The following is a 16,419-nucleotide window of genomic DNA, read 5'->3' on the forward strand; positions in this document are numbered from 1 at the left end:
ATACAATATGTATTAATATACAATTTGTATAATATACAAATTGCCAGTTTGACTGAAAATTAACAAGGAATTGAATATACAGGTTTCGAAAATAGTCTCCTATTCTCATGTTAAAACCCCAGAAGAAACGAGATACACATACATATAAAATACAATAAACACAGCATACCAGAAAAACTGAACAACTGAAAATAATTGCATTATAACATATCCATACAAGTGCCAAATATAGACTATTTGTATTTAAATTAGGAGCGTGAAATTTAGCAAAGAAAACAAATCGTATATATATTTCATTGTTTTTTTTTACTGTTTTGAATATTCAGTCTTAAATGTTAACGTTAATGACATTCTTTTTTAGAAAAGGAGAGACCGCGGGAAAATGATGTCACTTCCTGTTTGGCCAAAGGTTGGCGCGGAGCTGGTGGAAGTATGCTACAATAATTTGTTTAATCGCTGTCAACAAGAAAATTGGACATTTCTAATTAACTGCAAATGTTATTATACGCGCGCATTAGCATGGGTGTCAGATCCTGAAGTATAGTGTTTGGCTCATTTTACAGATTTATATCAGCCTGTTGTCGTTAGCTCACCACCAGAGATACAGGTATTGTAAATTTAAGTTACTTTAGTCTGAATTCACGTTGTGAACATACAAAGTTATAGTAATACTGTAATATTTGGAGTTTGTGTAAATCCATGGTCGTACAAGTGAAGTTTGTGTAAGAATTATAGTTGAATTGTTGGGTGGGTTATTACTTTAATATTAAGTTGTTTCTTTTGTTCTTTTAGTATCACATTTAAAGGAATATTTCAGTACAGTGTTTCTTCACTACATGACAGGAAGTGGTGTAGTTGAACTGGCACATGCTCACTGTTGCTGGTATTGTCACTGTTTTCAGGAACTTAATTTGCTATTTTTTTGTCTTTCAATAGCTGACTAAAATGGATTTAGTAGATGAACTTTATGGAGATCTTGATGACAAGCCTTTTGGTAAGAGAGTCTTTCTCTCCCGTGCAACAGGCATTTCTTTATTTTCTCCTAGTTAACATGCAGTTTTGATGTAGTGCTACTGTGTTGTGCCTATTATCTAGTATTTACTCCAAGGTGTTTTTAAAGTAATCCACAAGAAATGCTTTTAAAAATAGCACATCATCAAAGCAGTTATTCAGGTTTCTTCAATAATTCCTCAACAGTTTCATGAGATCAAAGGCAAGTAGTGCAAAATCAACCAAATGTAGCTAAATACATTAGATGCATGAGCATCATAACAACTGCACTTGAAATTGAGGTTGGAATGATCACATTAATACCTGGTTACATTTACTGGGGTGTGCTGTCTGATATGTGATCCATATGTAATTTTAATGTTGTTTTATTTACCTCTTTTGATCTATTTCCCAATTTCTCGTCTTAACAGGTTCAAGGCTTTTAAAGCTATGAAAACAGAACTTGTATGTATTGGTCAAGTGTAAATGCTGGAGTTGCTGTTGCATTATGACATTATCAGTGTTTGTTACAGGTAATCTGCATCACAATGAGGACTCTGTGGATATTTACTCAGGCCTGGAAAACAGCCCTAAGATTGATGGGCACAGAGGTGTGTTTCATTAATGAGTCTCGAATTGAGTACATCACATTCATAGTTTTTACTGAAAGTAATTTGTTGATGTGCATCTCAGATATAGTAGGATAAAACTTTTTAGATTTCAATAATTATTGTAGTGTTCTTTTTTAAATTAGGTAAAGTCAACCCTCTTCTTTCCCCACGCACAATGGAATCAATGGATATATATGAGGACATTATCAGGGAAGAACAAGAAGATAAGGAGGCAACTTATAATGAGGTATGTGATTTGAGCTTTGAATATGGTTGTATGGCATGCTATTGGTTTTGTTTTGCATTTAAAAGAAATGGACAGGAAAGATATGTTGTCTCATTGTACTTATCTTTTATTACAGTTAAAGCAAAAATTTGATGAAGCACAAAAGCAAGTTAAGGAACTGATCTCACAGTTACAGCTACTGCAGACAAAGGTGTGTTTCCTTTTAATGGTTGTGCTGTTATATATTGATGCTGAATAAATACCCCCCACAAATTAGTTAAAAATTGGAATAATTAAGTTTGTTTTTTCACTTTTTAAAGAATTTGAGTTTGAACAGTGAAAACGTACTCCTGAAGAAGAACATTTGTTCGCTCATCAAGACGGCTAGAATGGAGATTGTGCGGAAGAATGAAGAAATTAGCAGACTCAACAATAGGTAAAAACTCCAGCTCTGGTACTAGGATCAGCAAACAGATGTTTGATACTAAGCCTGGCTTGTTGTGTCAGGATTGGATAGTTTTATATAAAACTCACTTCCCTGTTTTTGTGTGTTGTCATCACAGGTCTGGTCGAGGAAGTTATTTTCGTCGATCTCAAATGGAAAGTGGTCCGGCAAACACAAGGCACAGTTTACACAATTCTACAAGTTCTGTTTTGGAATCACAAGGTGCTAGAAAAGATAATGTTATGAGTGAAGTAAATCAGCACAAAGGTAGAAACTCCGTGTCGGATCCCTGTACATATCCACCAACAACGTCAACTACAGCAACACAACCATTTGAGGTGCTCCAGAGATGCCCTAGAACAGATCTTGATAGTCCTCTGCAGTGTCAGAATAAATCTGCTGCTAAATCTGACAGTAAGACCCTTGCTGTTCAACCACAGCAGGAGTCCAGACCTGTTCATCCTAACAGAACATCCACCACATCCACAGTGGCAGATGTCTCAAATGCTCCCAAAATGAGTGACTCTACACTGAGAGTTCCTGATACAACTACTGATCCTCAATTCAGTACCTTGAAAGACAATAAGAACAGTTCATCAAAACAGGCAGACAAGCTAGATAAAACACAAAAATGCACAAGCCGGGACAAAGAGGGTAACTCGAAGGATAAGAATGTGTCACAAAAGACCCCGAGAAGAGTGGACAGCAAGTTAGGGAAAACTGAAAAAGAGCTCATAAAAGGCAATTCTGTGTCCAGTGTAAACAGAAATCAGCAGCCTGAGGTTCCAGTCATTCCTAAAAGTTCAGAACAATTGAAAAGCCCATCCTCGCAGTCACACAAAGCCTCACCATCTGTCTCTTCCCAGTCATCCAAAAGTTCAGTTAACACAGCAGCAGATGTAGAGAGACAGAGTCAAGGGCACATGCATAATCAAGACAGAACAAGCAGAGAAACAAACTCTGGCTTGAGGAGCACAACTTGTACTGTGTTGGATGAAGCAAGTCATTCCCAAAACCACAAAGGGAAGAAAAGAGATGCAAGTGGCCATGAAAGGAAAGACAAGAAAAGTTCCAGTGCAGAAAGGAGGAGCAGCAGAACTGAAAGAAGCAGAGACCATGAGCAAAAGAGGCTGAAAGAGAGTGACAAGAGTAAAATAGATGAGGGTAACAGCAGCAGTAATAGTAAAGAAAGAAGAAGCGATAGATCAGACAGTAGCAAAGAGTTTGAGCGAAGGAATATACGGGAAATGGATAATAAATCTGAAGATAAAAGATCTAAGAAACAAGTTGATGCTTGTGGGCAAGATTTTACTTCTCAACGAAAGGATGCTTATAAGGATAAATCATCAAGCAGAATCAATGAACCATCATCAAAAAGCAAAAGGTCTCACAGCCACGATAAAGCTAGAAAGATGGAGGATCTGAAATGTCCGGTCAAAAATGGAAATTCTGATAAGAGTTGTTTTGGAGACAAGGGTATAGACAAGGACAGAGAAAGAAAAAGAGGTGGGCATTTGAATCATAGGGTACATAAGCACAGAGAATCAAAAAATGTTCTTGCCAAAGATGACAGAAAGAAATCTCTTAAAAAGCACAATGTTGTCGGAAAAGGTCAAGATGGTAAGAATGAGCAGGACAAACACCTTGAATCTGATTCTTCATCAGTGGTAGCTGTCAGCAGCAGTCCCTGCAAAACAACTGAGGATAATAGTCCAGGCAGAAAACTGAGTTTCATGGAAACACTGAATCTTACCCTATCGCCTCTTAAAAAGCAAAAGCAGTCTTCTGATCCCAAAGAAGCCTGTGGAGCAGCATCTGAAGATGCCTCGCCACATAACAGCAGATTATCTGATGCAGGGGAGGAATTCTTTGTCATTGATGAATTAAAGAACAGCCAGAACAGCACTGAGGAAGTGGATGAGGTCCCTGTGCCCACAACTGCAGGTAAAAAAGAAGACCTGACCAGTTCTTGCAAAGAGTCTGGACAAGTTGTTGATCTTTCCACAGCTATAGTCTCTGAGAAGCCCTCAGGTGAACAAACAGATATGGATGTACAAGAAGAGAATGCCACGGAAAGTCAAGAGGCTGTGGACAAAGTGCCAGCCACTGTTAAATGCTCAGAGGAGAAAAAGAACAAGATTCCAGATTCCAATGTGTTCGATAAAGATTCATTATCAAAATTAACCCTCACAAGAGAATCTCCAAATCGTGTCTGTCATAACACCAAAGACTCTCCGGGAATCATAGATGATTCTGTTGTCTCTAATACTTTGTCTTCTAAAACTTCAGAAGTGGCTGTTTCAGATAATATTCCTGAGTCAATTGTTGAAGGTTATCAGCAACAAGATCCTTTTACCGCTGTATCTGAGGACACTTCGCCGATGAAAATCCAAAGGAGTCCTCAGACCAAGTCTCAGGATTTACCACCAGCATCAAATGGGATATGTCAAGATGATGTGTCGTCCTCAGACAAGGCACAAAGTATTCCTGAGATTAATTCTTCTAGGATTTCTGATAGTTCTGTCAACATGGAAGTGTCCTCTAGCACAATTATTGCAGATCTTGATGAGCCAAGAAAAGTTAAATGTGATTTTGAACAAGTGGATACTTCAAAACAGGACTGTAAGGGAGCAGGGGAAGCAATTGAAAATTCAAAAATGATTGAAACACCGCACTCATCTGAAAATCTCAAAATGTCTGAAAAATCTAATCGAAGTCCATCATGGGGTGAGAACAATATGGCTCCAAATGATAGCACCACTGTCAGTGAGGAGACCATGTCATCTTCACAGCCTGGTTTCTCAGAGCCAGATTCCACAGAGAAAGAGGAACAGAACACAAAGTCATCAAACCCTGTTGTGTTTTGCCCTGATGAAGACTCCATGATGCTTACTTTTAGGAACATCAGCGTTATCCCAGAGCCTCTCAGCCCTCTTACAAGCCCAGTCCGTCAGGTGAAGAAAGTACAGCCTCAGTGTGCTGAGAAGGAACCACATGTCAAAAGTCTTAACAGAGGTAAGTGTTTCTTTTTTGTTGAAAGTATGGCTTTAATATTGTAAGCCTCCCATAATGTCCAAAATGGCATTATTTTTTCTAATGAACAAAGCTGAAAAAAAATTCTAAATTGAAATGCATGTTTGCATGAGTTGGTCCAAAGGGTTTGTATGTGTACTTGCTAATGTTAATCCCCCCCCCCCCCCCTCTCAAGATCTCTCAACTGTAACAACTGGATGTAATAAGGATAAAGTGAATATGGACATGAACAAGGAGAATAAGTCACCTGACTCTTCTGTCACCGCTTCCTCCTACAAAGGGACAAAAGACGCCCTCTCGGCTAGTGGAACAGAGGAAGACGAACTAGAGGATGGTGAGATAGTGAGTGAGAGTGAGGAAGACGGGCCTCTGTTTATCCAGACTCCTCCAAGAGAAAAGGACAAATCAACCTCAGGGACTGATTCAAGTCCAAAGCCATCTGTAGTTGGGAAAAGAATGTCCCAGAAGAAATCTTGCATCCCTGCTAAATATTCAGAGCAAAGCAAGAGTTCAAAGTCATCGTCTTCTAATGACAGTCCCACCTCAAGTAAAAGACGCTTTAAAACTGTCAGCCCACCATTGAAAGCAGCAGTTTATACCATAGACGGATTTATGGACATTTTAGGATCAATTCGAGCTGAGTTGAGGAAAAAGTACATGAAGCTTCAGAAAAATGTCACTAAAACTGCCTTCTGCTGTATAGTGGATATGTCACAGGCTTCTTTTATAGAATTCATTAATGCTGTTGACTTGGATCAATTGTGCTGCCAGGGTAATGACTTCAAAGTTAGACTTAATAAAATTATTTCATCTATCATGAGCAAGGTCACCAAGAATGGCATCGTCAATCGTATCTTTGAGCAGAGAGCTGGAGACCTCAAGCAGAAGCTGTGGACATTTGTGGATGGGCAGTTTGACTTCTTGTTCAAGGAACTGAAGACAGCACTCAAAAGTGGATCTGAGCCATCTAAGAATGTGTCATTGGATAATAAAAATGCAACTCTTAAAAGAAAAGAGATTGGAAGTGAGGTGGTGGAAAAAGAACCCATTAACACATCTGGGCATCTTCACAGAACCAAGATGTCAAAAGTTGACACGGGAAGTTTTGTCAGAGAGGCCCCTCCCAATAATCTCCCTCGCAGGGGCCTTGGGAGCAGGGGTAAAAACATAAAAGCTGTCATGGAAGAAGATGATCAGCCGGCAAAGGTGGCAAGTGCAACATCACATCAGCTTCCTCCTTCATCCTCTGAAAGGTCTGTCCACGAAGGTACCTCTGGATCTGAGACTAGAATCTCTTCCTGTGTCCGACGTCTCTCCCATAATGGATCGATTCAGGATAAATCAGACTTTGATATTCTCACCGAGCAACAAACAACAAGCTTAACCTTCAACCTGGTCTCTGACTCACAAATGGGAGAGATATTCAAGTGTCTTTTGCAAGGGTCTGATTTGCTTGAATCCAGTGTTCCCATAGGCGACAATACAAGTTGGCCACTCAGCACACCTCGAAAGGAAGGACTTCCAGGGGAGAGTTTGATTGGGATTATGACCCCTAATAAGACAACCCCATTTAAGTTCCTCACATCCTGGCCTTCCATTTCCCCCTATAAGTTTGCTTCAAATAGCAAAATGCTGGTAGACCCAGCAATTCTCGATGAGAGCTGCTTGTTGGAAGTTCCCTCTAATTCTGAACCATGCCAGCTTCCTCTTCATTCAACTGTAATCCCGCAGAAATCATACTCTATTTTGGCGGAAGATCTAGCTGTGTCCCTTACCATTCCCTCACCACTAAAGTCAGATAGTCACTTGAGTTTCTTGCACCCTGGAACTGGACAGCCACTGTCTACCCCAAACAGTGTCCTGAGTGCCCATTATAGTGAAGATGCTCTTCTTGATGGAGAAGATGTCACTGAGCAGGACATACACCTTTCTTTGGACACCGACAACTCCACTTGTGGATCGAGTCCCAGCAGGACATGGGAGGGCTCTGATCCACCTTGTTTCCAATTCCAACCCAATTTACAAATGCAGGCTGTGGTAATGGAGAGGTCAAATGATCATTTCATCGTGCGAATAAGACGCACATCATCTGGCCCAATTGAAAGCAATCAAAATGAAGGGAAAGTGGCACCAGAATTAGCTGAATGCTTAGAGCCGACTCTTAAGCATAATATCACGCTGACCCATCAAGACTTGGGTTCTGCACCTGGAGAGACATCGACCAAAATCCCAACTAAGGTAAACGAGTCATGTCACATTTCAGATAAAGCAATAGAAGCTCAACCATCAAGCCAAAAGTCCTCACCTGAAAGTGTTTGTGATGACAACTCATCCCGCAACAATGCTGAGCTTGATTCTAAAGCATGTGTTATTGAGGAAAGTAGTACAACAGAGACTGAAACATTAGAGGTGGTTTCAGGAGAAGTAAAGAACGCCATACAGAGCTCAAGCGCACCAGAGTCTGAATCAGAGAGGGTGTCAAGGAAACGCAAGCAGCACAGATCAGCGACAAAAGCAAAGCGACAAAAAGTAGAGAAATCTCAAGATAAACATTCTAAGTCCAGGCATAAGAAAAGGTCAAAATCCTCCAAAGAAAAAGACTCCAAAATTGCAGTACCCCAGGTGTCCCCTAGCAGCCTGTCTGCTAAGAATGTAATCAGGAAGAAAGGCGAGGTAGTGGTGACATGGACCAGGTGAGTTGATAAAATTAATACCAAAACTAGGAGTGGAAATTCAATGTGCATAACCAAGTACAAAAATACACATTAAGTCAAAGCAACCAATTAAAAAGCTAATGTCTTTTGAAGGGATGAAGATCGGGACATACTCATTGAGCTTAAAATGAAGGGCACTTCACCCAAGACATTTGCTGCTCTTTCAGAAAGGCTAAAGAAGTCAACAGAGCAGGTATGCTTCACTATCGTGTTCTTATAAATATGAAGCAAGTTGACAGATTCCTTATAAATTTATGATTGATGTTTTTTGACAGATTGAGGAGCGATTCTCTCAACTGATGAAGCTGTTCAAGAAGAAAGAGAAATGGAGAATTGATTGAACAACAAAAACATTGAACTGACTTTATAATGGATGCTGATGCACGTATAAAAATCTCCATACACTTCATATGCAGAAATATAATACGTTGTCTGTGAAAATCAGTGTATAATTTCTGTTGATGCTCATTTGTTTGAAAAAAGCACTTACAGTTGTAACTTACCAAACGATCTGCAGTAAATGGTATAATCTGTTTTAGAGACTTTTTTTAGTTAACATTCAGTATTATCAGATTGCCAAATTCATAATTAGAGCAGACACCAATTAGGCTACATTTTTATTACCTAGAGAGATATTTGCAATGGGGTCTGCTCTGAAATTGACCGTAATCCCTGTCAAGGACATACACAGACACAACAAAATAGATAAATGACGCTTCGTAGTATTTTCAGTGCATACAGCCCCGTGTGATGCCATACAATTTACTTGTTTTGGCAAGTTGGTGATTGCAAAATGTAGTACAGTTACGGTTTTGTTGATGCTGACATTTTTATGCAATCAAATGAACAAAAAAAAAAGTATTTGAAGGACATCACTAACTTGTATTACAAGTTGACTTTTGAAGCATTTGCAAAGCCTTTGAAACCTACCTCTGAAGACTTCAAATGCTTTTAAATCTTTGACCTAAATGCTTATCTGCCGAAAGGCCTCATGTTTTGATCACTTAATTTTTCCCTTCTTTTGTTTTGTGTATAAGGTTGGTGTTGGAAGAACATGGCACATTTAAGTGGATATGGAAAGAATATTTGCTTATTTGTTTTGATCCTCAATTGTTAGAATTTGAGTTTAAAATCTTTTTCATTAGCCATCCTAAAAGATGGAACTTGATATTTTCATATTAAGAGTAACATGTTTTTGTTGTTTTATAGGTAATGAGTAAGGGGATTGTTCCCTTGTGTATATATTTGTAAAGTTGAATTGAACTGAAAGATTTTTAAACCATTTTATTTTTATGTTGTTTGAAAATACATTTTGTAAATATTTGTAACTTCTGGCAGACCTCTCAAACTTTTGAAATAAAGCTTATTTATTTAAATGTCATGATTATTTTGAGAAGAATATTTCAGTTTCTAAACTGCATTCTTTCATGCATAATCTTCCTCAATGATTTGTAGCTCTTATTTTGGATTAGGAATTCAAAATAATAAAAAAAATTATATCACAGGATTAAATGAGCCTAGTTTGTAGAACCAAACAGTATCGGGAAGTTTCTAAAATGATACTGATTTAGATACAAAAAACAAAGCCAAACAAATTTAATTTTAATATTTTTTTCGATGGTTTTAGTGGATGCTTGAAATCCCTAAATAACATATCACCATAATGTTTAGGCTTACTATTACAGTTTGTAGCACAGGGGTTATAAATACAGTCGCTGAACAATTCAGAGCTCGTTGACAATATTATGGTTCAGGCACAAGTGGGACATTTAGGTCACAGTCTGGCAGTTGTTCACCTTACTTCACCTCTGAAATCCAGATTTAACGAGACTTGAGTCTCTTTGCTAGTACAAAAGATATTTATAAAAGTTTCAAATAAATGTATAAAAGTTCATTTAGTTTTTAGGCATTTCTAAAATTATGTGATAATTTCTTGACTCAAACTACAGCTGAATTCATACAGCTAAAATTCTTAAAATTCATGTACATGAACACTAATATATATATATATATATATATTTAAACTTTATAAAAGGTAAAACATACACATATAGGCCTAATGTAAGTAAATGAGCTTCAGCCGGCAGGCTGTAATTAAATCTCAACATTGTGCCTAGTGTAATTTGTTATGTGAAGTTGAACAGTATCCACTTGTTGAACTCAGCAGTTAATTACATATATCTTATTTCTAAGCGATTAACAGCTGGCTCACATTCCTGAAGGTAGTTTTCAGCTACCCTCTCGTTACATCACTCTCAGACTACAGAAAACTAAAAATAGCCCTTCAAGCATTTGACTATGAAATCGGACATGTCTCATTGATCAGCATGTCTCGCCTAAAAAAAAAAGGCTATATTAATGGAATACTGACTTATTTCTTTCTAAATACTGCACAATAGACACTGTACACTGTATATTATTTTCAGAATTAGTGAATAAGTATATCATGCAACAATAAATGTTTCAAGAAGCAGTGTGCTAAAATGAAATATGTAAAAATGTCTTCAATTTAGGTAGTCATTTGATAGTGGTATGGTATTCAGTATAGCCAATGACTATTGATACTTTGGCATATTTCCACACAGGTCATGGGGTATTTTGGGACTGATGCTAATATGTTCCCCTGACCCGCCCTCAACAGTTGTGATGCAAGTTAGCCCCTCAGGGTACTGTCCAGCTTACAGATCGATAGCAGCATTGTGTTCAATGCACAGAGAAACTGGACTTCATTCAACAAAGCAATGTTCACAGAAGAGTACAAAATACTCCCACGAGGGGGAAAGGATACTGGAGTTGTATGAAATTGTTTTTATGTGATGGACTGATGCAGCAAGTGTTCTGTGAATACCACAAAAATGTAAGTTTCCCTTTATAATTGGATGTTGTTAATCTAACATTTTTGTGACCTAGTCTATCTATCTATCTATCTATCTAGAGATTTCCTAGAGATTTATAACCTTCACTCTTCCAGTTTTAGGCCATGCAAAAATGGGAGATTGGAACTTGCTAGGGAGTATCTTGGAGGAGGTTCACATTCACTCCACCATTGTGGGCAAAATCTGGCTCACCATTCTTTTCATTTTCCGTATGCTCGTGCTCGGGGTTGCCACCGAAGATGTGTGGGACGATGAGCAAAGTGAGTTTGTGTGCAACACAGAGCAGCCTGGATGCAAGAACGTCTGCTATGACCAGGCATTCCCAATATCTCTCATCCGATACTGGGTCTTACAGATCATCTTTGTCTCCTCACCTTCGTTGGTGTACATGGGACACGCACTGTTCCGGCTCCGGGCGCTGGAGAAGGAGCGCCACAAGAAAAAAGCTCAGCTGAAGGTGGAGCTGGAGGAGACGGAGGCTTTGGAGGAGCACAAAAGGATTGAGAAGGAGCTTAGGAAGCTGGAAGAGCAGAAGAAAGTGAGGAAGGCTCCTCTGAGGGGTTCCTTGCTGCGCACATATGTGTTGCATATCATAACAAGGTCAGTAGTGGAAGTGGGATTCATAGTGGGGCAATACGTGCTCTATGGAATCGGACTGTCGCCATTATACAAATGTGAGCGTGACCCATGTCCCAACAGCGTGGACTGCTTTGTTTCACGGCCAACGGAGAAGAACATCTTCATGATTTTCATGCTAGTCATTGCAGGGGTGTCCCTGTTCCTCAATCTCCTGGAGATATTCCACCTTGGTGTGAAACAGATCAAGCAGGCCATTTATGGATCCAAGTACATTGGAGATGACGAAAGTATTTGCAGGTCAAAGAAAAACTCCATGGTCCAACAAGTATGCATCCTTACCAATTCCTCACCACAAAAACTTATGCATTTGACGCACACTTCCCTCACAGTTGTACCCGATGGACAGACAGCACCCATGCCTCTCTATATGCCAATGGCTGCTCCTCCATCTAGCCAAAAGGTGCCAAACAGTGACCCTAATGGATCTGAGCAGGCCCTCAGGCAGAACCGTCTTCCTAGCCAGCCTGAATTTCAGGTTCTCCAACAGTTGGGAACAACAGAGCGACGACCCACTTTAGACAACCGTCCGCACTCCTGTAGCAGCGAGGAGTCTGGGCCCAAGGGCTCTGGACTGCCCAAGAACATTGGTCAGCAGCCCAGAGCTTCACTCAGAGCCAGTAACATAGAGATCCCAGCAGCATTACGGAAACAGAGCAAAGTCAGTCAATGTAAAGACTTCAGCGAGGAGAGCGATTCCCAGGAGAGCGGGAACTACCCCACTGCCAGGAAAGCCAGTTTCATGTCACGAGGGCTTTCAGAAAGCCCGTCCGAAAGTGCAGGCTCCAAAAGTGGATCGGACACAGAGGCCAACCGTATAGCTCAAGGGGAGAGTCCAGCTATGACACCACCTCCTGCCACTGGACGGAGAATGTCAATGGTGAGTAGAAAAACACACTACTGATTATCCACTTGTTGAGTTGTGTTGAAACGAATACTGTTTCTTCCACTCAAGTGGGTTTCAAGTGAAAATACTATCTTGACAGCCACTGAGCACTATGAGCTCTTTACGCTTTTAAAAACTCATGGTGTGCACAGTCTCCGGACTGACGGTGTCTTGGACCACTGCCTAAAAAGTATTTTTTATTTTTTTTGGTAGTGCTACAGAAGAGGTGTTATTAGCACCATTTGTTTTATGTTTTTGGGATCTGATAGTGTTTAGACCCATAAAATGTGGCAAGTGATGTCAGACTTAATAGCCAGATACTTACGAATAGTGTCAACAAAAATCATGAAAATGTTTGGTATTTTGAAAAAAAAAAAAAAAATTTAAAAAGAAAAGAAAAATGCTCATTATAACAGCAATTAGACAACAAGGGCAGTATTCAAGTTACATAATGTTATGTCAATGCCGGAATATTTGTTTTAATTTTGCACTTTTGTAAGGGACTAAAATGCTATTTTCATTAAAAAAGAAAAGTCGTTTTAGACAGAGTAAAATATATTATAATTAATAGATGATGCAAAACTGACTCAATCAATCAATCAATAAATAAAACTCCAACCAAAGTGTGAAGCATTTTGTTTTAATTTTGTGTGGGCAAATTGCGCCTATGTTAGGACAGAGTATAAATTTTAAATATTGATATCTAGGCTAATGATTCATTCAGTAAATATGAACAATCTCTCTTTTTTTTCAGAGCATGATTCTGGAACTGTCTTCAATCATGAAAAAGTGACATTTTGGAGTTTGAAGTATCAGCTGTCCTCTGAGCAGACAGCAATGGGATGGATATCGCTGTGTATTCCTCTGGCTTAATTTTCATTGCCTCCATAATTACTGCAAACATTACGATTACACATTAAAATAATTTAAAAGGATTAAAGGCATTTTTAACACACCTCTTTTCAGTGCTTGTAGCATTTCTGGTTTTAGCATGTCATTAACAGTGTTTAATAAGAACATGAATTGTGCTGTGAGATTTTGCATATGAAATCTATGACTGAGCTCAAAGAGCAATCAATGGAGATTATAAAATAAATCATTCTTTAAAAATACGAATTGACATGACATTTCACTGACAATAATTAGGCATACTCTTTTGTACAATTTATAGATAGTGGTGGATATAATGTTTGAATCAGTCAAGATTTAAGGGCTTTCATTTTTTTTCATACTTTTCTTTAAAGTCTTGTAAAAACAAGACATTTTTAGCAAATAGCACCTGTTACCAATCCCTACTGTGAAATAAACTGCTTTTGTATTCACTGCGATATTATTATTAGAGCCTTGGTTGTCTTTCTCCAGTATTTAATACTTTTGCTTTTTAATCAACATAATATCTCAAAACAGATTTGGACTATCAAACTTTTTTATAGAGTGTTCTGAAGCAGATAAGTTCAGATTGAGAATGTGCTCTACTGCCTTCTGGTGGTGAACTTCATATTATAAACATGTTTGACCTTTAACACTGTTTTTTTTTTTTTTTTCCCGGCCTGTCAGTAACACAGATAACACATGACAGTACGTATGTGTAGCTATGCTATCATCATTCACAGCCTTTTTTTTTTTTTTTTTTTTTTTTTATATATTTTTTTTTATACATTTATTTATTTATTTATTTATTTATTTTTTCAATTAATTAATTAATTAAATTTTATATACCCTTTTATTTAACCATACTATGACCGACAAGACCAGGGGACAGAGAAAACAAGAGAGAGAAAGAAAAAAAAAATAAATAAAAAAAAAAATAATAATAAATAAAAAAAAATAGTAATAATAATTATAATGATAATAATAAAAATAATAATAATAATAATAAAAAAAAGGAATTAGAAAACAAAATAAAAAAAAAAAAAAAAATTGTGGATAAAGTCAACAGAGAAGGGGGAGAGAGAGAGAAAAAAAAGAGAATGGGGGATAGAGAGAGAGAGAGAGAAAAAAAAAAAAAAAAAAATTTTAACCCTGACCTTTAACACTGTTTAAACCTCGTGATATAGTATGTTGAACTAATACATGTCCTTTTTTTAATGCACTACTGATTAAAGTTAAGTTTCCACTAGTGGGAGCAACATAGATATACTAACAGATTTCAGGAAATTGGCTCACCCCAGACCTCATTAACATATCAATATATGCTAAATTTAGTCGAACCCTAGATCCAGTAAATCTCCTCACACAGCTGAGGCAAACTTAATTTAAAGATAGATGTGTTTTAATTCTTGAGTACTTGGACAAAACATTTGATTTAAAACGTGAGTTTTTTCTTGTCTCTCACAATTATAGCTACAAATATAATGCATAACTATTCTCAAATATTAATTGGAAGTACTCACAAATATATAATTAACTTCAGAAAATGAATTGACATACAGGATGTTTTTTTTCCTTCACCACAAAAGATTTTATGGTGGTAAGAAAATAAATATTTTGCATGTGACCTATGTAAAATCAGAAAAACTTAACCCTCCTCAACAATTGCTTTGTGTGACAGAGTTGACTTAACTCACGGGGGAAAACTATAGAACTATAAAACTCACCAAAGTGTGTGCAGGCTTGAACTCAAAGCAGGTCAAGTTGGGAAAGAGGGCCTTCAGAATGAAGACTTTGATTTTGCCTGATTTATTTTCATAAATATCTGATGGTGTGAATACAATTGTGAGATCTTACTGTGAAATTAGAGTTAACCTTTTATGTGGAAATGTTAGTATTTTAAAAACTCATGTCCCTTATCTCTCTCTCAAGAATCTATAATACAGTATTACACAAGTTTATAAGCCCAGTCTAATTAATTAATTATTGGTCTATATACAGTATATATAGTACACACAGTGTGTGTGTGTGTATATACAGTGGGTACGGAAAGTATTCAGACCCCCTTAAATTTTTCACTCTTTGTTATATTGCAGCCATTTGCTAAAATCATTTAAGTTAATTTTTTTTCCTCATTAATGTACACACAGCACCCCATATTGACAGAAAAACACAGAATTGTTGAAATTTTTGCATTTTGATTTATTAAAAAAGAAAAACTGAAATATCACATGGTCCTAAGTATTCAGACCCTTTGCTCAGTATTTAGTAGAAGCACCCTTTTGATCTAATACAGCCATGTGTCTTTTTGGGAAAGATGCAACAAGTTTTTCACACCTGGATTTGGGGATCCTCTGCCATTCCTCCTTGCAGATCCTCTCCAGTTCCGTCAGGTTGGATGGTAAACGTTGGTGGACAGCCATTTGTAGGTCTGTCCAGAGATGCTCAATTGGGTTTAAGTCAGGGCTCTGGCTGGGCCATTCAAGAACAGTCACGGAGTTGTTGTGAAGCCACTCCTTCGTTATTTAGGGTCATTGTCTTGTTGGAAGGTAAACCTTCGGCCCAGTCTGAGGTCCTGAGCACTCTGGAGAAGGTTTTCGTCCAGGATATCCCTGTACTTGGCCGCATTCATCTTTCCCTCGATTGCAACCAGTCGTCCTGACCCTGCAGCTGAAAAACACCCCCACAGCATGATGCTGCCACCACCATGCTTCACTGTTGGGACTGTATTGGACAGGTGATGAGCAGTGCCTGGTTTTCTCCACACATACCGCTTAGAATTAAGGCCAAAAAGTTCTATCTTGGTCTCATCAGACCAGAGAATCTTATTTCTCACCATCTTGTGGTCCTTCAGGTGTTTTTTTGTGTCTTGCACTGAGGAGAGGCTTCCGTCGGGCCACTCTGCCATAAAGCCTTGACTGGTGGAGGGCTGCAGTGATGGTTGACTTTCTACAACTTTCTCCCATCTCCCGACTGCATCTCTGGAGGTCAGCCACAGTGATCTTTGGGTTCTTCTTTACCTCTCTCACCAAGGCTCTTCTCCCTCGATAGCTCAGTTTGGCCGGACGGCCAGCTCTAAGAAGGGTTCTGGTCATCCCAAACGTCATCCATTTAAGGATTATGGAGGCCACT

General features: G+C 38.3%; 2 protein-coding genes across 2 annotated transcripts; both read left to right on the plus strand.

Moving 5' to 3' along the window:
- Positions 1-387: 387 nt before the first annotated feature.
- Positions 388-9,400, plus strand: LOC306880668 (uncharacterized protein). The gene is made up of 10 exons (XM_079434360.1): positions 388-607; positions 937-994; positions 1,524-1,601; positions 1,745-1,848; positions 1,964-2,038; positions 2,148-2,263; positions 2,391-5,287; positions 5,481-7,998; positions 8,113-8,212; positions 8,295-9,400. Exons 2-10 carry the CDS (start codon positions 946-948, stop codon positions 8,358-8,360), a joined length of 6,003 nt encoding a protein of 2,000 aa, XP_079290486.1. The 5' UTR covers positions 388-607; positions 937-945; the 3' UTR covers positions 8,361-9,400.
- Positions 9,401-10,747: 1,347 nt separating this feature from the next.
- On the plus strand, positions 10,748-13,749 carry LOC306879901 (gap junction alpha-10 protein-like). Its single transcript, XM_079433136.1, has 3 exons — positions 10,748-10,876; positions 10,991-12,411; positions 13,172-13,749. Exons 2-3 carry the CDS (start codon positions 11,008-11,010, stop codon positions 13,208-13,210), a joined length of 1,443 nt encoding a protein of 480 aa, XP_079289262.1. The 5' UTR covers positions 10,748-10,876; positions 10,991-11,007; the 3' UTR covers positions 13,211-13,749.
- The last annotated feature ends 2,670 nt before the right edge of the window (positions 13,750-16,419 follow it).

Source organism: Barbus barbus, assembly GCF_936440315.1.
Source record: "Barbus barbus genome assembly, chromosome: 14".
NCBI classification, from domain to species: domain Eukaryota; kingdom Metazoa; phylum Chordata; class Actinopteri; order Cypriniformes; family Cyprinidae; genus Barbus; species Barbus barbus.

Bases quoted from the DNA above. Each gene is read 5' to 3' on its own strand.
- LOC306880668 (XM_079434360.1), top strand. From the start codon at position 946: ATGGATTTAGTAGATGAACTTTATGGAGATCTTGATGACAAGCCTTTT. The intron at 995-1,523 runs GTAAGAGAGTCT...TGTTTGTTACAG, and splicing joins TCTTGATGACAAGCCTTTTG to GTAATCTGCATCACAATGAG. The intron at 1,849-1,963 runs GTATGTGATTTG...CTTTTATTACAG, and splicing joins AGGAGGCAACTTATAATGAG to TTAAAGCAAAAATTTGATGA.
- LOC306879901 (XM_079433136.1), top strand. From the start codon at position 11,008: ATGGGAGATTGGAACTTGCTAGGGAGTATCTTGGAGGAGGTTCACATT. The intron at 12,412-13,171 runs GTGAGTAGAAAA...CTTTTTTTTCAG, and splicing joins CTGGACGGAGAATGTCAATG to AGCATGATTCTGGAACTGTC.